Genomic DNA, 21303 nt, shown 5'->3' on the forward strand with positions numbered 1-21303 from the left:
ACAGTGAATTGGAACTGGGAAGTTCTGGTTTATCAGTCTCACTATTGTTGGAGAGCGCTCACTGTCGAATTACCATGTGTATCTGCATGTCTGGGTTGTGTGTGAGCAAAACAAGGCAGGCATTTATGTTTCATTGTGGCTACTTACACAAATATTGTCGAAATTTTGACAGGTTGTCTGAGGGTCAAACATTTATTTCTAAATGCAAAAAAATATGAATATATCCAGAAAACTAAAATTATGCAAAAAAGAGGAGCATTTGAGCAGTGAGTGACTAATGGTCCCTAGTTACCCCATGCTCTCTCTGAACCTGGCTAATTGAGTGATGCATTCTGAACAAGCCCCGTCGATCGTGGGCCCGACATCAGCAGCAACAATAGACATCCTGCTATTCACAAATAAAACCACTAATAGTTTTAAACTTGTATGCCCACACACATTAGTTCACATTCAATATAAAAGCTGCCTGAAAAATACCCTCAAATGTAAAGATACAGTTAAGGTGCTTAGCAACTACGTACTGAGTAAATTGTGTATGAACAACACCACATTTTTGAGGATGGAGTGATGAAATAAATCTGGAAACGGCAATCAATCACTCCAGAGCTTCAGTGGGGAAACTGGACAGCTTTCAGACACGTAGGAGCCAGTATTTCAGACTTAGAGCCATGACGTACTGCATGGCTCCTGCCTGTCTGAAATCCCCGATCTTTAACATAAAACCAAATCTAAAGTCCAATTAAAGGTTTTTGACTCTCATTTGCAAACCTCTCTTGACCACCACTATTTAAGGGTGGAGACAGTCTGTTTCACGTATTTGACAAAGCAGAACTTAAACACTTATATATCAATTTCCATTAAAAGTTCAACATTTGACCTCTGTATGTGTGTGTGCTATGTATAGCACATTGAGAGGAATTGATATTGTGGTAAAATGTGACACACGTACAAATTAATGTCATCTAAGGTGACAGCACGGGGTAAACATGTGGCCTGACACAATATCATGTCTCTGTGGCGTCAAGCGTCATAGCTCGTCTCTTCCCTCAGGACCTCTTAAGTCGTCGTAATCTAGACGTTCTGGGCACATTTTCACTCCCCTCCTCTGTAAGTGTGGATCTGGAAGTAATAGAGGAGCCTGAGGATGCAGGCTTGACAGATAGGCCCCTCAGACTTGTGGCCAGCCTGTTTTGGTTTGTCTGTGCTGTGTTATTGCTTGTGAGGGGGAGCCTCTGGGCCCGTTTTCCTAGAGTAAGCAGCTCTATATCCAGTGTGGTTTTCGTGCATTCTGAGACTGGAAAACCCTTCGACTCTGCATTGGCTTCAACAGGAGAATGGGGCAGCAGAGGAAGAAGGTCATGCTTGGATGTTTCCGTGGAGCACTCGGTGGAGTGAGTTTGAATTGTGGCTGGAGGTCTTCCAAGACACGTCCTCTTGGCCCTTGGTGAGTCAGGGTCTTCCCCTACATCGCTTGGCTTGCACTTCTTGCTGCTCTCCTGACTGATCTCATATTGGAAGAAAACGACTGAGGCTCCATTTGGGTTGATGCTGTCTGGAGGAATATTGTCAGTCTGCTGATTCAGGGTCAGGTCCTGTTTTTGAAAAGTTGTAATCTGAGCCCCAGCACCTTTTAAAGAACAGGGAAAAGGCATCTCGCTGTCTGTTTCTGGGAGGGCCCTCTGACCAGAGCTGAACACATTCTCTTTTTGGCTTGATTCTAAATCTCCAGTTCGAAGTTCCCCTGTTTGGCTTTTGGGACCAGCTCTCTGATCAATCTGCTGCTCCCCCGTCCTGGAACCATAATACTCTCTATGGACGCTAGCTTGTTTGGCTCTGAAAAAGTGAAAGTATAAGAGGATATGAACAGATACTTGACTGTCCTCTGTGACTGGTGTGGTTGGAAAGTTCTACATTAGATCATACTTACATCTTTTGAAGCACAGTCTTCTTTGTTTTTGCGCGGCTGTTAAAAGGCTCTTGGGTTTCTCCCACTCTGGAAAAATATTCTGATCTGCTTTGTTCACCCAGCTCAGTCTAGAGAGGACAAACAGAATCGGTGTAAACAAAAAAATATTATTCCTGGCATGCCCTTTGGAGTTATTGCAGTCTCCTCTCATCATTTGGTATTGTTGAAAACTTTCACGACACTACTTTGAAAATAGCCGTATTATATATTATATTTATATATCTTATAACAACTATTAATCACAATAGCCCAATGCAATAAATATACAAATGTAATATTTTGTGATTTCTGGATTCCTAACATTGGTTGAACTGTGATACAGTTTCTCATTTGCCTTTATAGATGGCTGGTAAGAATTGGGATAGCACCCAAATTTAACAGAATCAAAAGTAATCACGCAATAGGCTTCAGAAAAATTATAAACTGTGTCTTGTTGTAATTATAGTCACAGCTTGAGGCACAAATTTTAAAACATGCTGTTAAAATAACAAAGAGGGTCTATTAATAAGATAATGAAGGTAATCCATTGCACTAAAGTTGAAGATATCAAAATACTAATGCCTCTGAGGCAGAACAAGACACAGGGCAATGTTTGCCTTTCATTAACATGCTCCCTGACAGGAGTTGAACATGATTTATGACAGAACAGAGCACTGATGGTAAATTAATCAAAATATAAAAGCAACATCTGTCAATTAATTATTTATGAATTGCATCAATGAAATGGTGGGAGATTTTAAGAATAGCTCTGGATTCAATATCAAGCTGATGTAAATGTATATCCAGAAGGACAGTGTGAAGGTGAAGTGCTAGATAGAGGATCAAAACACGAATAGGAAGCAGGATACTTTTACACCTGAAAGCTCGTACAAAGACCCGAACAATGGTTTATTTGTATTATATACATTTGATCCATCGCATCTACAGTGTTAAATTGCACTAAATTAATTTTCATGGCACACCTACGTCATCATTTGTAAGAGTTCTCTCTCTATTTGATGATAGATTGGCTTTTTGACCCAGGTATGCATCTATCTCACATTTCCCCAGTGAACTTTTTTTGTCTTCCTTTGGCCATATTACTTTTAAACACATGTTTTTCTCTCCCCATGCTACTGTGGCTCATTCTAACATCTCCCTTTTTCCATTTAATTTTTTGTCTTGCTTTGTTTTGTTGTAACTTCCTACAATGGGTCTGAAATTCCAGACCATCCAAAAGACAGCTCTCACACTGTTAGTTGATAGAACCATAGTTCATTTTGATGTGGACCAAAACCACCTCTTTTTGTTGAACCAAAGTCTGCCTGTTTGATCTGGAACTTGGTCCGGGGGAGTTTTCATAATTGAATTTTTTTATCCAAATCATACTGAAAAGTCCAAAAGTCTGGACCAAACAAAGTAGTTGTGAAAGCGCCCTAAGAGGATATCAACACTTTTTCAATATGTACTTGGCTACACCAGTGCATCTAATATTTTATAATTTATCCTGGATGATTGCACAAGATAAAATGTAAGGGCTTGCCCAAATACTGTATTACTAACCATTCATAAGGAATGTGAATGTGGTGAAGCTAAATAAATTCAGAAGAACTTTAAACTGTTAATGTTTGCATCAAATGTAATCTTCAATGATTAGTAAAATATTTTTGATGAGATATTACTTTGTTAGCTGAGGCAATATGAAAACCAATATCTTTAAGGTTTCACATCTGACCAGAGTGAATGAAAATACATTCAGTTTTCAAGATGCTTCAGCATCTTAACAATACCAAAATACCGACTGACAGATCAGCATCTACATAACATAGCCGCAAAAGGACATAAGCCAGTGTCTTATGTGCCTGCCCCAAGCCCGGACAAATACAGAGGGTTGTGTCAGGAATGGCATCCGTTATAAAACTTTTGCCAAATCAAACATGCGAATCAAACCTATGACTTCCATACCTAGTCGAGGCCCGGGTTAACAACGACCGCCATCGGCACTGTTGACCTACAGGGCGCCGGTGGAAATTGGACTACTGTTGGTCGAAGAAGGAGAGGAGGAGAGTGTGTCCGTAAGAAGAGAGAGAAAAGGAACGCCAAGAGCATAAGATTGAGAGTAGGGACGTTGAATATTGGAACTATGACAGGAAAAGTTAGAGAATTGGTTGACATGATGCAGAGGAGGAAGGTAGACATGCTGTATGTCCAGAAGACCAGGTGGAAAGGTAGCAAGGCTAGAAGTTTAGGGGCAGGGTTCAAGTTGTTCTATCATGGTGTAGATAGGAAGAGAAATGGAGTAGTAGTTATCTTGAAGGAGGAGTTTGTTAGGAATGTCCTGGAAGTAAAAAGAGATAGAGTGATGAGTCTGAAGCTAGAAATCAAAGGTGTGATTTTCAATGTTGTTAGTGGGTATGCAGACTTCAATGGACATGTTGGTGCAGGTAACAGAGGTGATGAGGAGGTGATGGGCAGGTTTGGTATCCAGGAGATGAATGCAGAAGTACAGATGGTAGTTGACTTTGCAAAAAGGATGGAAATGGCTATAGTGAATACTTTCTTCCAGAAGAGGCAGGAACATAGGGTGACCTATAAGAGTGGTGGTAGGAGCACACAGGTAGACTACATGTTATGTAGACGGTGTAATCTGAAGGAGATCAGTGACTGTAAAGTAGTGGTAGGTCATAGTGTAGCCAAACAGCATAGGATGGTGGTGCGTAGGATGACTCTGGTGGTGAGGAAGATGAAGAGGACAAAGACAGAGCAGAGGACGAAATGTTGGAAGCTGAAAAGGGAAGAGTGTTGCATGACTTTTAGGAAGGAGTTAAGACAGGCTCTGGGTGGTCAGGAGGTGCATCCAGTTGACTGGACAACTACAGCTAATGTGATCAGGGAGACAGGTAGGAGAGTACTTGGTGTGTCATCTGGAAGGAAAGTAGATAAGGAGACTTGGTGGTGGAATGAGGAGGTAGAAGAGTGTATACAGAGAGAGAGGTTAGTTAAAAAGAAGAGGGACACTGAGAGGACTGAGGAGAGTAGACAGGAGTACAGGGAGATGCAGCGTACCGTGAATGTAGAGGTAGCAAAGGCCAAACAAGGGGCTTATGATGACTTGTATGCTAGGTTGGACAGTAAGGAGGGAGAGACTGATCTATACAGGCTGGCAAGACAGAGAGACAGGAAGGGTAGGACGTGCAGCAGGTTGGGGTGATTAAGAATAGGGATGGAAGTCTATTGACAGGTGCCAGTAGTGTGATGGGAAGATGGAAAGAGTACTTTGAAGAGTTGATGAACGAGGAAAATGAGAGAGAACAAAGACTAGAAGAGGTGACTGTTGTGGAGCAGGAAGTAGCAAAGATCAGTCAGGATGAAGTGAGGAGGGCATTGAAGAGGATGAAGAGTGGAAAGGCAGTCGGTCCTGATGATATACTGTACCTGTAGAGGTTTGGAAGTGTCTGGCAGTAGAGTTTCTGACTGGGTTGTTCAACAGGATCTTAGATACTGAGAAGATGCCTGAGGAATGGAGGAGAAGTGTGCTGGTTCCCATTTTTAAGAACAAGGGAAGATGTGCAGAGTTGTGGCAACTACAGAGGAATAAAGCTGATGAGCCATACAATGAAGTTATGGGAGAGAGTAGTGGAAGCTAGACTAAGGGCAGAAGTGAACATTTGTGAGCAGCAGTATGGTTTCATGCCAAAAAAGAGTACTACAGATGCGGTATTTGCTTTGAGGATGTTGATAGAGAAGTACAGAGAAGGCCAGAGGGAGCTGCATTGTATTTTTGTAGATGTGGAGAAAGCTTATGTCAGGATGCCCAGAGAGGAACTGTGGTATTGTATGAGAAAGTCTGGAGTGGCAGAGAAGTATGTTAGAGCGGTGCAGGACATGTATGAGGACTGTAAGACAGTGGTGAGGTGTGCTGTAGGTGTTCAAGGTGGAGGTGGGACTGCATCAGGGATCAGCTCTGAGCCCCTTCATGTTCGCTATGGTGATGGACAGGTTGACAGACGAGGTTAGACAGGAATCTCCATGGACTATGATGTTTGCAGATGACACTGTGATCTGCAGTGAGAGCAGGGAACAGGTGGAGGTGAAGCTAGAGAGGAGGTTTGTCCTGGAAAGGAGCGGAATGAAGGTTAGCCGCAGTAAGACAGAATACATGTGTGTGAATGAGAGGGACCCAAGTGGAAGAGTGAAGTTACAGGGAGAAGAGATCAAGAAGGTGGAGGATTTTATGTGCTTAGGGTCAACAGTCCGGAGCAATGGAGAGTGTGGAAAAGAGGTGAAGAAGCATGTACAGGCAGGATGGTATGGGTGGAGAAAAGTGTCAGGTGTGATGTGTGATAGAACAGTGTCAGCTAAAATGAAAGGAAAGGTGTACAAAACTGTGGTGAGACCAGCGATGTTGTTTGGTCTAGAGACAGTGTCACTGAGGAAAAGACAGGAGACATTGCTGGAGGTAGCAGAGATGAAGATGCTGAGGTTCTCTCTGGGAGTGACCAGGAAGTATAGGATCAGGAATGAGTACATCAGAGGGACAGCACATGTTAGAGGTTTTGGGGATAAAGTCAGAGAGGCCAGACTGAGATGGTTTGGACATGTCCAGAGGAGAGATGGTGAATATGTTGGTAGAAGGATGCTGAGTTTTGAACTGCCAGGCAGGAGGTCTAGAGGAAGACCAAAGAGGAGATTTATAGATGTAGTAAAAAAGGACATGAAGGTAGTTGGTGTGAGAGAAGAGGATGCAGAAGACAGGTTTAGATGGAGGCAACTGATTCGCTGTGGCGACCCCTGAAGGGAAAAGCCAAAAGGAAAAGAAGAAGATCAGCATCTCCATCTTTAGGGTTAAGTTATAGATAACCATATGCCATGACTAAAACACATATATATATATTATTGCGATGGGGAAAAGCAGCTGGCAAAAAAATCTAATCTTAGAAAATATGAGGTTGCGGTCATCATATCTATTGAATATATTGTTGAATATCAGCCATTTTTCAGACCATTACTCTCCTACAAACTGGTTGATAAAATAATCAGTGTGCATGCTAAGACCAGCAAATTCCTAGTGGCAAGCTTTGACATCCGTCAGTTCCTCTAAACAGTGAGAAAAAGGTCCTTAATGTCCTCTTGTCCTGATACCATGCAACATATGACCCTGCAAACATATGGGGAAAAGTAATTGTCCCAAGATGTAATGGCAAGCTGGGACTTTGTGGCTTTGCACCAGGTGTTGAGAACTAGCAACTACACTTTGGTGTGTGGTGCGGTTGACCAAATTAAGAGGCCAGACAGAGGGAGTGTGAAGGAGGCTGGGAAACAGGGAAGTAGGCGGAGATGATGAGGAACAAGGGACAAGATGCTGAATGAAAGAAAGAACGCGTTTAAATGGGAGTACAACAAAGGCAGAGACCCCCCAAACACCCACCCCCACCCCTGAATAATATCATCTGACCCCAACAGTCTTTCCAACATGCCTACAAATGTAAGAATCCTCACACAGGAAGTTCTCCACAGGCTGCCCTTTGTGTAGAAATGGAGTCACACTAGAGAGTGGGCAGAGGTTTCATTCTTTATGCTCTCATTTCCAGAGAAACAACTAGCCTTGGGTTACTGACACACAAGCTAACTTCCATTTGCTTACGCACTTAGTCACTCACCCCAACAACAACAATCCTGAGAAAGATGTGGGTGCCGTCATTTGCATTGTAATGCCTTGATATGTATTATCAACTGTTTGATATGAATACAGGCTTTTTGAAAATGAACTTGAAAGAAAGGTCAACAAGAAACTAAAAGGGACTTCTCACAGAAAGCTGGGTGTCTTTCTGTTCCTGTCGGCATGACTTCAAAAGAGTGAGAAAGTGAGAGTGAAGGAACAGAGTTATGGAAAGGAAGAAGCATGAAGAGAGGAAGAAGTTAGATATACATAGCAGGAAGAATCCAAAAAATAGGCAGAATCTCAGTAGAAACTGAGAAAGTGACAGAAGGATGGTGCAGGAATTATTTCAAAGAACAGATCATTTTGAAAATAACAACTACAGAGGAAAGCAGGGATTAAATTTAGGGAAGGAGTGCAAAAACAAGACAGATAAATAGTGTAGGTGTATGAACATTAGAATCATCACTAGCTGTTTGGACAGAACAGTAAGCATTGAGTGGGAACAGCGGTGGCCTAATCTTGAAAGAAGAAATTATGCAAACAAACAATAGCTTGAGCATCCCATGAAACACAGGGGAGGGACAGTCTCTTGTCTACCCACTGCCGCTACCACTACCTCTCGCTCAGTCACAAGAGTTTAATCCCCCCCGCCGCCAACCAGTCTGTTTGCCTTCACACAAAGCTGCAAAACATTTCTCATGGTGCAACTCTGTTAGTACGCCAACAGTGCCCTCCCTGGCCTTGGAGCCTCAAAAACAACATGGTTCCACTGCGGGAGCTGCAACAGGACAGCACATCTGGCTGTCAGATTACAGAGATAAGCCTGGCAAAAGGGCAAGGACAGCAGAGAAAATTAATCATTTGGTTTAAAAGGATACACGTACAGATTCCTGCGGCTTGTTCTAACTCCTGAAACTTCAAAAACGATAACCAACTCCAGGCTCCATAAAATACAGAGAAGCAGCAGTTTCTCTTCTGCCATCAAAGATAAGGGGGAAACACAGATAAGAAGTTTATCTTGAATATCTTCAAATGACATTCCACTTGAAAGTAATATACTGACACATCAAAGTAGAGTATGCTCGGTCAAATGGGAAATCTTGCTTGGCATGGTGACATAGTATCAAGAAATGCAGACATATAGTTGAGGTTCACACTATATTAATTAGATAAATGATCTTGGTTATTGGTCATTGGTGAAAATGAGATTCACTCTCAGATTTTAAAGACCTAGAATAACGGGGTTAAACGTATAGTGCTCCTGTCTGTCCCAAAAGTTATAAAGTCAGTTGGCAATGGGGCCCTACCCTGTTGTGTCCCCTTCGTCTGAAAAAGCCTCCCTGCTGACTAAATTGTGGGCTTTAAATATAAACTCATGTCTCCACTCTTGAACCTCTCACAATTACCTTCAGTCTAAATCTCACTGAATCTCTCAATTATAGTACTGTTACTAGTCAGTCGTGGTTGTCGTGCTGACAGGAATACAACAAACTTCTAACACTGCATTTCTCTACCTTTCTTTTGTTATCTGTCTTTGATCCAAAAGCTGTGCATTCATCTCCCTTGTCTTCTGTTAGAAAAATCTCTGCTGGACCATCAACCTATCAATCTCCCATTCAGGCAGATGTCAAATCGAGATCACTGTTCCTATTATGCATCATTGCTGTCACATTTCTGTTCCGATTCTTCTCCTAATGTTTGTGTGTTCCTGCTTTGTCCAGGTCATCATGCTGCACAGCAGATTGTATATTGCATGAACTACTTGGAGAAACGTGGAATTGCTCAACTGTTCTCCTGTGGTATTGATGACCTGCTGTGTACACATGGCATCTACTGACAGTCTGTCTGTCCTAGCAGAGGGATCCTCCTGAAGATCCAGTTTTTCCTATTAACAAGTCTTTTTGGGGTGGCACGGTGGCACAGTGGGTAGCGGTGTCGCCACACAGCAAGGCTGTTCTAGGGTTTGCAACCTGCTCTGTGCGGAGTTTGCATGTTCTCCCCGTGTCTGCGTGGGTTCTCTCTGGGTTCTCCGGCTTCCTCCCACCTCCAAAAAAACATGCACTTCAGGTTAATTGGCCGTTCCAAATTGACCGTAGGTGTGAGTGTGTGTCTGCGTGGCTGTCTGTGTCTCTGTGTGGCTCTGCAGTGCACTGGAGTCGCGCCCGGAGTTTCTTCAGTCACACACCCTAAACCAGCTGGGATTGGCTCCAGCTCCCAGCGACAGCGGAAAAAGAGGTCAGGAAAATGGATGGATGAATGGACAAGTCTTTTTGTTTGCATGCATGTTCTCCCGATGTCCTCCTCTGCAAGTCTGTGCAAGATGCTCCACTCTCCTCCCACAGAGTAAAAGAAAATGCACAACACTGTAGGTAAGTTGGTGACCTCTCAATGGCTTGTCGATGCAAATGTGACAATGAATGGTTCCCTCTCTACCCAATATCTGCTGGTATAGACTGTTGTAAAGGCTACGCTGTTATGATAGATTTTTTGAGTTTTGACTAAATAACCTTATTCTTTGCTGAAATGCAGTAGGATATACAGTCAGAGGCATGTATCTACGATACTTCGTTAAATCCAGGTGCCAACTTTTTTTGACCAGGCAGTGTTTATATTCAGACCGGAAAATAAGCATGTTAACCACCTGCCAAATTAATTTTAAAATTGTACCAGCCATTCTATGGGTTATTATTGTTGTTTTTATGGCTGGTGAATGAAGTAACTTAACCATATTAGATAGGTGATAATTTTGTTTGGTGATTCTACGTCAGTCGGAGCCAAGTTTTTTGTTTGTTTAAAAGCAACACTCTTTCAACTCACTGTCTTTCCACAGCTTTGTAATAGAATTCTTAGTTTTGCAGAATCATTTCACACGCATTTAAAATACTGTTCAGTTGTCAGGGCACAAATAGTGTTTCGTGAAGACTAGTCGACAAATTTCACCACTCTACCTAACCATCTATAATGGATGAAACACACCCCGTCCAAACTCACAAAATCTTCAATGCAACAAAGTCAACAAACATGCATGGGCACATGCTTTGCGTAAAACATAGGACAGTCCTTATCCCCAAATATTGGATCCACCCATGTGAAAGGACTCAGACAAGTTGTTAACTGTTTGGACTCACTCGCAAAGTGAAGAAAGCACCTGCATCTTTAGACATGATCATCTGCTGTTAAAGATCATGGCCATGTTTTGGGTCATGGGGAAGAGGAGATCAGCAGACGTTGAATGCTTGGGAAAGCACTGCTGCTAGCTGTTGTGAGCTGTGAAGAACAGAGGCGCGCTGAGGTCATGAGTAAACACAGGCTCATCCAGCGCTCAGAAGAGGTGGGGGGACTGGAAACACATCTGCTCTGCCTTTGATCCAAACTTTTGCAGCCCAGCACGCCACTCACCTCAGCTGCCCACTCTGTGCATGACTACAAAACAACGGCCACAATCCTGAACGGTCGCTCTTCCTTCCCATGCTGCCCTCCTCAGTGTTGGTGCTGACTCACAATAGGAGCATTTTTTTTATGAAACTTAAAACCTCAAATGTTGAGAAAACGTATAACATTGTCTAAGAGGCATTTGTTTTCTTCCCACCTATCACGCGAACATAGTTCCCTACCTCTTCAGAGCAATAGGCAGCCCTGTTTTTCAAGGTGGTAGTTAACAAAACAAGCGCATCAGAATTCAGACATACACACCACTGGAGGGTGTGTCTTTTGACTGGATCGCTACATCACATAGTTGTAATAGATCACATAATTAGTTAATGTTGCCCTGGTGTGGATGCCAGAACTTTGCTTGAGACAGAAATTGATTCAGACATGATTATAAGCAAAGCATATGTTTCAGGAACAAAAAGCATGTTAAAACTCTCTAATCTGTTTCCAATGAATAAAATCAGGGGTCAAATTGATTGATTTGTACAACTTTTTGAAAATCACACTGATGAGTTCACATAAAGATTGGCCAGATTGTGGAAGCCAGAAAATAAAAGAGGGTTTTGTATTTTCTCTTAGGGTCACTATATTCTTTGTTTATACAGCTATCTCTTTAAAATTTAGTCGATAAAAGTGACAGTGGTATGGTATATGAATACTTTCCAGAAAAAGTCTGATAAATTTATTAGAATTGCATTCAAAAGTGTTGACATTTTAATCTTTTTCGAGATATTGAATTATTAACATTTCAATCCATCTCATGAAGCCAAAACCAACATATTTTGGAATTTTACTTTTGTTTCGCTTATTTGAGTTTCTTATTAAATTTATATTGTTTCTTATATGGTTCCTTCTGCATTCCCTCATTTCCATGAGGTTAACAGTGGAATGTGAGTACCGGGGCCCCGTCTGGATTTTTCAAAAGGGAGAGCGCCGATCAGTCGATTCTCTTTTTTGTGAATGAAAGCAAAGACAGATTTGGGTGACGTTTTCTTTTAACTGCATTTACCATTTGCATCCATCGATCACTTTTTAAACAACAACATGGTATGTGAAAATATTCCTTGTCATTGTTGAGTGACAGTCAAACCTGATGGGTAAATCACCTTGTAAAGATGGCGTTCAGCTCATAGCTGACACATTCTGGCAGTCCTGTGGATAGTTCTCATTGTTTTAGAATTTATTTTTCTACATAAAACAGATGCCTGTCCAACATGGCTGAACATGGCTGGCTGGCTGGATGGATGGATGGATGGACGGACAGACAGACAGAAAGACATACACACACACACACATACACACACACACACACACACACACACACACACACACGCACCACACTGACTCACTCTTGTTAACATGTTTCATTCACTTTATAACTGATGACAACTGTGAGACTAAACAGAAAGAGAAAAACTGTGGCTGTAAAACCAAAGCAATGTGCTGAAAGACGTTGCAAAGACCAACAATGGCAAATTGAGAAGAACTACACAGTTGTGTGATAATTATTTGTGGGTTCATCACTATGAACAACCCCTTCCAGATTACACATTTAATCCATTTTTGACAAAAATAGTGGCGATCATGATCCCTTAAATTTAGCTTGTGTTAGTTATGAAAGCTTTCCCTTCATGGCCTGTAGTCCTGTTTCAGATAAATATGTAGTGAAACTTCAACACTATCAGTCACTGCTAACCTTCTAGTTCCTCTTATACTACTGGAAAAGACTTAATCTCACCATTTCCTTTTCTGGCTGAACCACAGAGTGGAAGTGTGGGAGTGAAACACTGGCTTTCACAAGACAAAAGGCCAACCATGATGTCACCTCAGTTCCCTTACAACATAACCCCCTGACCTTATGAGAAGTGCAAAGTTTGAGGGAGTAAGTGAATGAGTCTACATTTCCACTGTGGTTCAGGATTTTTGTTCAACTAGTCACACAAACTGAATCCTGACAACAAACCAAAACCCTCCTTGATTCAAGCAAATGCAGCATTTCCTTCAGCAGGACCATGCTGTCAAAAACCCCTTCTTAAAAACTACTGACTTTGACATAGAAACCTAAAAAAAAAGAAGAAAAAAAAGACCCCATTATTCAGCGTTCAGCATTATTATCAGCATAATCGTGTTTTGTTGAGATGTTCAACTTTGCAACATTTTTGTAAAAATGACTTGTTTTATGACAAATTGAAGCAGATCAAGGGATGTAAACAAATGATTGCCTTTGTCATTTGAAAACCCTTAGCCTTGCTGTCTGGTATCTTTCCCTTACAAACCACATTTGAGGTTGGGCTTATGAGAGTTGCACCACAAGACTCCCACCCTCCAATTCCCTCTGCTTGTACTGTATGAGCCCAGAGAACCACATCCTGAGTTGAGGAACGCAGTCGACAGCAATGCCTCCTTGAACTGGAAAATTTGTTACACAATCTGAACTAGTCACTGACGACTATGTTGCTCCACTAAAAATATTACAATCACTGCTTTCATTGGAAGCCAAAGTGTGGAGAATGCAGAGACCTTTCAAAATGGAAACAATAGCAAAGCCCCATAGAAAAACACCAGGCCACTGATCATGGGATTTAATGGGAGCAACGTCAATCCTTGATGTGAGTGCCAAGGTGAGAGACTCCACCACCAATTCCCACAATTCTCTTAGGAGTTTGGGATCAAATAAGCACTGGCCAAAAACATAGTTGTTAGTATAATAAATGGTCAAAAAAGAACTGCAGTTGTAAGTCTCATGACATGGGCAAGACGACAACATAGTACTCACAGAACGAAAAACCAAATTTTCTCTGGTAGCAATCAATCAAAGCACAGGACATTTAACTGCAATTATATTAATTGGATAGTCTTTAAAACCCCAAATAATGCATGTGTAACATGATGAAGTGTTGTTTTCTAATGCCATGTTGTATAATGGAGAACATGATCTATTAAGTGTACACTGAGACTGAGGAATATTATGGTCTGACAAATTGTGCATTGACTTCAGTAACACGATAAGCTTGGATAAAACCAGACAAAAATCCTGAAATCTTCTCTCTGCTACCCAATTTTTCAAAAAGCAGATATGATGTGTGTGAAAAATATTCAAGTGTTAAAGCTTCCTGAAGAGATAAATTATACAACATTAGATTTAGCATAATTTCTTACTGCAGCACCTCCCAACCTGGCATCCCATGTTGACTCACAGCTGGGGTGAATTGACAGAATGTGAGAACAGAAACCTTCAAAGGAGTGACTCTGCAGCTTTAGACCCCACCTCACTCAGCTGAACCACGCCATTCCCCCTTTCCCCATCACCACATTTTTTTAAAAAGCTCTGACAGGTTAAGAGCCCACCACCTCACCCTGCATGCCTCACATAAAGAGGGTCGGCGTAAAGAAAGTAAGAGCATAATTTGGCAACACATCCCTATAATAACACTGAGTCTTACAGGACTTTTTTGCCAGGCGACTAGAAGAGGAAATAAAGGGGTATAAACAGCACTCACTGCGGCCAGGCTCGGGTTTCCATGGTGTGCTGAGGCATCCTCTGGACGGCTCACACACACAACATAGCGTTCAGGAAACACACGCAAATCTGAAGGAAGGCAAAGAAACAACACAGACCATTGCGGTGGAGGTTTGAATTTACATCCACAAAGCCAAAGATTTACCATCCCCAGGCCAAGAACCAAATGACAGTCTACAGATAATTGCTAAGTTTTATGAGCCACGTTAGCAGTATAAAAATATTAGGACATTGTATGTGAACAATAGATCCTAGGTGGAATATGAGTGTTTCGTCACTTTGAGGCAGACATTGTTCACAACAATAATACTATTACACATGCTATGGTATGATAATAAATACAGGTGATCTCAACATCTCGTCTTAACTGGACAGAAACCAGCGAAAAAATGACTTATGGCTCCTCCTGCATGTAAAAACCTGCATATACTGTAGCCATTGGAGTTAAACATTTTCATTCCCTGCCACATCTGTCCGTCTCCTGCTTGTATCTCATGAGCATTTGGTTTAATGAAAAATGATGATATGTATAGAATATAGATGTAATAGTATCTAAATGGCATTGGCTGGATGGATTGGACTCTATGCTGGACTTCTGATTTTTCCAGATTAATATGGGCTTTGACAGTTTTGAAGTTCCTATCGGGCCAAAATTTTTATTTATAAACTTAAAAAGGCAGGAAAATCAAGCATTGATGGAATTAATGCACTGATTCAAATTTTCTAGATTTCAGACAGTATACCCTTCTTTTTTATAGCCTCTCTTGACTCGCTCCAGCCATGTCAAAAATTTTAAGTTTACACAAATTATATCTCAAACTATCAGCAACATATTACATTATATTGAAATCTGCTGAAAAAATGTATCACCAAATAAAATCACTTTAATTGTATTGAGCTTGTGAGAGTTCCTGAATTGCCATCCTCAAGACAAACTATTCCCCCTCTATCAATAAAAGAACTCAAATAGAAATCTTGTGAAATCATATTGGAAAATATCATCTCTTACTAGTAATATTACGAAATGATTTAAAGGGCACATTCTTAACCCCATTTTTAACCTATTTCCTGCTTGGTGTGCAGTGACATGCTAAGTGTCACGGCTGTCATGAGCTAGCAGGAAGTAACCGTGTCTCAACACAAGTCTGATCTAAAGTCAGTGGTAAAGTGTTATCCCTGCTATTTAAAGGCTGCATTGGTCACATCTGTTCACATGAAACACAAATCACTGATCATCTAAACATGTATCATCCATCTCCATCAATCAATCAGTGCCTCCAATTTATTAGTACAGTATATAATATCTTTGCAACCTGTGTGGATATTTATGAACACCTCCACCAGCGCCTCAGGAGAACTTCTAATTTACACTGAACAAAGTCACGCTGAACTTGTGTGTTTTTATGGCGTAGGAGGACACAGAATATTAATTCAATTAATTTAGACTGTGTCGTTATCCCTCCTGTATCAGCGCCACAGAGCAGCAGCCAGGGACCTATTTTTTCTGCTTTTGTGTGTGACTGTAGGTAGTATATCCCTGGGAGGCGGTAAGCTGCAGTTATTTCACATCATTGCTAAACTAGCCTCCATTCCTCTTTACAAAAACAAAAGAAATGTCATATTTCTACCACTATTTCCATATCCCACAGTTTAATGTTTGACTGGGGCTCATTAATGATTTCCTTGGGTTGAGTGGGGAATTTAAGTAGCTTTTAGTTCCACGGACTGTTTTTCCCAAAGAGGTGCCTAATTTTTCAATGAAAATCTATTGAAGTGAATGTCATGGTTCATTTAATGTGAAGCAAGACACGACAGCACAGCAGTGGGCACTTTATGATTTCAGCAAAAGGAAATAACCTGGAAGAGTCAAATTCAAGTTTCATGTCATGTATTCGTATGACAATTAATCGCTTGCTTAAATTTCATGATCTTGACTACCATAATTAGACCAAATTACACAACCTTTGACACCAGGATACTGGGTTTAATTTGACAGATCTCCTAAGAGAAACCATTATTTCAGTCTACAGCAAGTCAGTGCTACCTTAACATTCAGGCCCACGGGGAGCAGATATTGACTTTACTGACAGGAAGAGAGGCATGTCAGTCCCATGAAAAGGTGGCCAAGGGTCACAGGCATGACATGAGCCATGGAGATAGATTCTCACTGCCCTCCACAGACAGACTTTCAACGTTTCTTTCTCCCACTCTCTTTAGTCCCTCAGGGGAACCACTTAATGGCAGTGTGTTCTCAACAACGCCTCCATCAGGTAGGGACAGGACATAAAAATAAGCGAAGGGGAGAAAAATCAACATTCAGATCACAGATGACTTGCTCCTTCTGTGGGAAATTTGGTCAAGCTTGAATCCCCTTTTTTTGGATTAATGGAATGGAAATGATTTGTTGACAACATGTTTGTTACATACCACCAAAGAGCTGCTTGGCAATGCATCTGAGGGGGAAACGCCGCTTCAGGAAGCTTCCGACTAAGTTGAAATCTTTCCCTACAAAAATAAATAAACAGAAAATACACATGAAAATTCAGTCCAAAAAGAAGTACGTTGTACACACTCACAAACATCCCATCGCTGACTGATACATTCAGTGAATACCCAACTTTAATCTTATGCTGGATCGTATGCTCACATTTGTCAACTACAAACCCATTCATAGTGTGACCTGTGCTTTAATTTAACTGACTTCCCAGTTTGGCACAATCAGACAAACAATGACCCTGGACTCTGCTCTATTTGTCGTGGAATGTTTGCCGTTGGTATGTAAGATGTGCTGGGCAGAAACAGTGACCAGTTGCCTAATCTATTAGGACTGTGTTGATTTACAGAAACTGTCCGGGAAACATGTTATCTAGTTGTTCTTTGTAAAGGGGACAACATTGCTGGGAAGCTTAGAGAGTATGCATGCTCACCCTTTGGGTACATACTTGGTTCTCTTTTCCTCTTCTCGATACAGTGCTTGTAAAATTATAGTCTACTTGACCTTACAACTACCTCTTATTTCTTCTTATTTGGTCTTCTCATATTGCTATTGACCATGTGGAAAGCTTTTAAATGCTAACTATGGGGATTTTTGTATTTTAACATCAATTTGAGGATTACATGCCTTCCACAGTTTGAGAAAGTCCTGACCTCTTGCACTCTATGCTTTTTCAGAACTCCCTGGATAATCTCAAATATGCAATGTCATCAAGCAAAGAATGAGCCTGTTTTTGTGTCTGAAAATCTGACATTTGGAATTTAAGATGTTTGCTCCCATTGATAATACTGACACTCAATGAAACTGAGACAAGTCTTGTCAAAAAGTGTACCTCCACCCATGAAAACATGTTCCATGTAGCATTTAGCTTGGAAATATAGTGCAGACAGCATTTTTAAGAGCACTTGCCCACATGTAAGTGTGAGTGGGCCTCTGAATCCCCTTAAGTCATCTGACGTCACCTCAACTTCAGCTCAAAGCATCCAATTATCCTCTTCAAAAAGAAACACTCTTGTAATTCTGGCGTGCAATTACAGTAACAGCTTGACACAAAACTGTTACAGGTAAAACCTGAAGATCACTGGCTAGTGAGTAATGGCACCACCTCTGCTCTCTTTATGATCTTTTTTTTTCTGTGTGTCTGTCATCAAAGAAGAAATCTTTACAATTAAGTTAAGTCCAGCACAGATGAAACTAACAGGGCAAATCAATGGGTTATTACAACTTTTAGAATAGGGACACCTGTTTGTCACAATGAAACTAAGCAACTGTAATCAATACTTTTTTGAACAGTGGTGTGTTGCTGACATGTTGACAGGTTGAATCTATGCGAGTTTATTACCTTTGGGATTGTTTCTGATGTGTACTATTCAAAGAAATATTGGCTGACAAGCAAAACTGATGTCTCAGAAAGAGTGATTTATCAGGAATATTTCCGATCAATTTTTAGGTCAGTAATTACTTTAACTGTAGTCATTTACCCAGAGACTACCCCTGCACATAACTGCCTAGCTTCAGGGGTATACAACTAGTAGGGCTGGGAGTTTCTTTCTTGCTGCAAGAGAACAGAGAGTCCTCTTGAATGAAAAATAGCCATTTAGAAGAATCATTTTACATCCTGTATTGTCAAACATGGAGCTGGGTAATTATAAATACAGCAGTTTTAAATGATAAATGTTAACATCCACAGTAATCTTTGCAGGACTTTCATTCATAACGCAAGTGAAAACAAACAAGCCTACAAAAGTGTTTTATTGACTGCCTGAAGGGGATCAATCACAGACATCAGCAGCGACTTCCCTCGTGGTGCGCTTCTAGGCTGTTGCACTCATCAGTTTTTGGTTGTTTTGGGGGATTTTGGGCATATGTTTAAGTGTAAGTTCAATTGAGGTCAGAGGGTTAATATGGCCACTGACAACATAACATTCCTACAGGCTTCACTCTATGAGGGTGGGCATCCTGTTGAACCAAGAGGAACATGTTGACATTACATGTATGTGTAAATACTATAGATGAATAACAGAACTATAACCCCAATTCTAAAAAAGCTCTCTGTGGAACATTAATTAATTAATCGAGCAGAATGTGAATCTGAAAGCAGTACACAAAGATAAAGCACAAAAAGACAATACATCTTACATTGTGTTTCACAAACTGTACTAATTTTTGTAAATACTGTATATGCTGATTCCCCCCCCCCCCAACAATTCACATCTAAAAAGCTGAAATAGGAACTACAAAAGTGCAATGAAAAGAACACCTGACTCGAGCATCCTACAGGTAAAGAGGTTTGCTGGTGGCAGGTGTCTATGAGCAAAAGAACAACAGTCTAAGAACGTTGTTTCTAAAAGTCACCATCTACACACCATAAGATCATCAAAATAAAATGAAATACAAATAACCAGAAAAATATCTGCATTTAAAGTACAGGAATCACAATTGACTCAGTGTTGGACCCATATCTGCACAACTCTCGTTTATACAATGAAAACTGCAGTAATACTCTATATGGTATGTTTCTTGTTAGAAATAGCAGTTTTCTTTTTTGTGAAGAAATTCCGATATGTTGTTATTCTTTAAATAGCAAAGCAGTGATAATCTATCACCCATTTTGGATGTCTACCCAAATAGGAATACAGATCTGTATCTCTGTTTTCACTACCCATTCTGGGTTCAGGAGGGACGAGGAAGTGTGCATATTTCTTTGTACAATCATGACTTTCTATGTTTTCAAACATTTTGATTTAGTTAGTTCGACTCTTTAGCCTCATGTCTAGCTCTAAAACTATTCTTGTTGCTTTCCCTGGTGGGTTGAGCTTGCCAATTCCCAGGACAAGTTTGACAGAGGACGTCTGGACACAGAGTTGGGAACCATTGCAAAGCCACAGCCTGAGACATCAGCTGTTGCTCCAACTTTATAATGTTCTCCACAGCGTAGAGTTGCTCTTGGCCCAGTGCCCAGGTACTTTCGTGCTAAGCTTACAGTCATGTTTCTCTCTCCCAAACAGTTTGTCGTGCCGCCTCAAGGAATGAGCGCCCTGTTTTGAGGAAAATGTGACCTTCAATGGTGCAATACCCAAATCTGCAGAGTAGAGTAGAGACTTAAAAGAATTTCATTTGTATTTTCTTCATGAGAAAGTTATCTATCTTATATATGTTGGAAACAAATTCACAATACTATGACAATTCAAATCATACAGTCATCACGCTAGTATGCCTTCATGTTTTCAGATTTGTGGTAGATAACATCATTGCCATTCGTTTGGAGAGTCCTCTATCATCTTGTAACATGCAGGGGGAAAAAAGGACTCCACAGGGCTGGTGCCAAGGATAGGATAGTGCACATTCAACACATAGACACACACATACACATCCCTGCAGCTTTCACCGCTTCCTGGGAAAACAATGAGAGGAAAGAAAAGTCAACAAACTGAAAGGCATCCAGAGTGACTAAGACTGTAAAATGGAACAGACAGGGGTAAGACGCATTCAGACCAGGGTCAAAGGTAAGCCCCCATGGAAGAGACTTCATTAAGTTCAGTCATATCCTGAGGAGATCATTAAAACAGCATAGAAAACATGCCTACGTCTTCTCACCATTCACATTCCTGGCAACATGTTCTATTCCCACAGGAATCCAGAAGAATTTCTCCTCTGATACAGAGTCTGTGCTGAAGTTCTTCATAGATCCTGGCAGTGCGTCAGGCTGACAACAGTGGGTTTAGGGCTGTAGGAAGAATGCTACAGTACTTTTTGTGTTCTTCAATGAAATTACAAATGTCTGATTACTGTCTGCTTTCTACAAAGGTAGATCTGTTTTCTTTAAAGTAACAAAAGTAAAAAAGAAACTATTTGCCATAATAAGAGCAAATTACAAAAATAAATAATAACACAGACTTTTATTCATCTCTATACTTAAGGCTTTCTTAAAAGATTATTTTATGATAGTTGATGTGATGATACTTTAGACAGGAAAGCATCATCATGGCAACACCACCAGGAGCTAGAAGGGAAAATGACAAATAACTAGTGGCATTGCCTCCTTGTATTCAACATAGTCCAAAGCTGGACTAACATAAAAACAGAAATAATTAGAACTAAGGCATTTCCAACAAAAACCCAGGATATCACTTTAAGAATTCAGGCTCATTTCACAGTAGGGAAAAAAATTAGCTTTCCATTTTAGTCATCCAATTTCCTTTCCAGGTTAGATTTTGGCATCAATTCAGCTTAGAACTGGTTCCAAAACA

General features: G+C 40.8%; 1 protein-coding gene across 1 annotated transcript in view; it reads right to left on the reverse strand.

Annotated features, from left to right (window-relative positions):
* Positions 1–229: 229 nt before the first annotated feature.
* The window catches only part of slx4ip (SLX4 interacting protein), a 33286-nt gene continuing 12212 nt past the window's right edge, over positions 230–21303 (reverse strand). Inside the window, exons 4-7 of the mRNA XM_068328285.1 lie at positions 16987–17064; positions 14540–14628; positions 1928–2034; positions 230–1833 (exon numbers count right to left, since the gene is read on the reverse strand). Coding sequence (XP_068184386.1) covers positions 1047–1833; positions 1928–2034; positions 14540–14628; positions 16987–17064 — 1061 coding nt within the window. The 3' untranslated portion in view covers positions 230–1046. The remainder of the gene's footprint in view (positions 1834–1927; positions 2035–14539; positions 14629–16986; positions 17065–21303) is intronic.

Source organism: Antennarius striatus, chromosome 11, assembly GCF_040054535.1.
Source record: "Antennarius striatus isolate MH-2024 chromosome 11, ASM4005453v1, whole genome shotgun sequence".
Classification (NCBI taxonomy): domain Eukaryota; kingdom Metazoa; phylum Chordata; class Actinopteri; order Lophiiformes; family Antennariidae; genus Antennarius; species Antennarius striatus.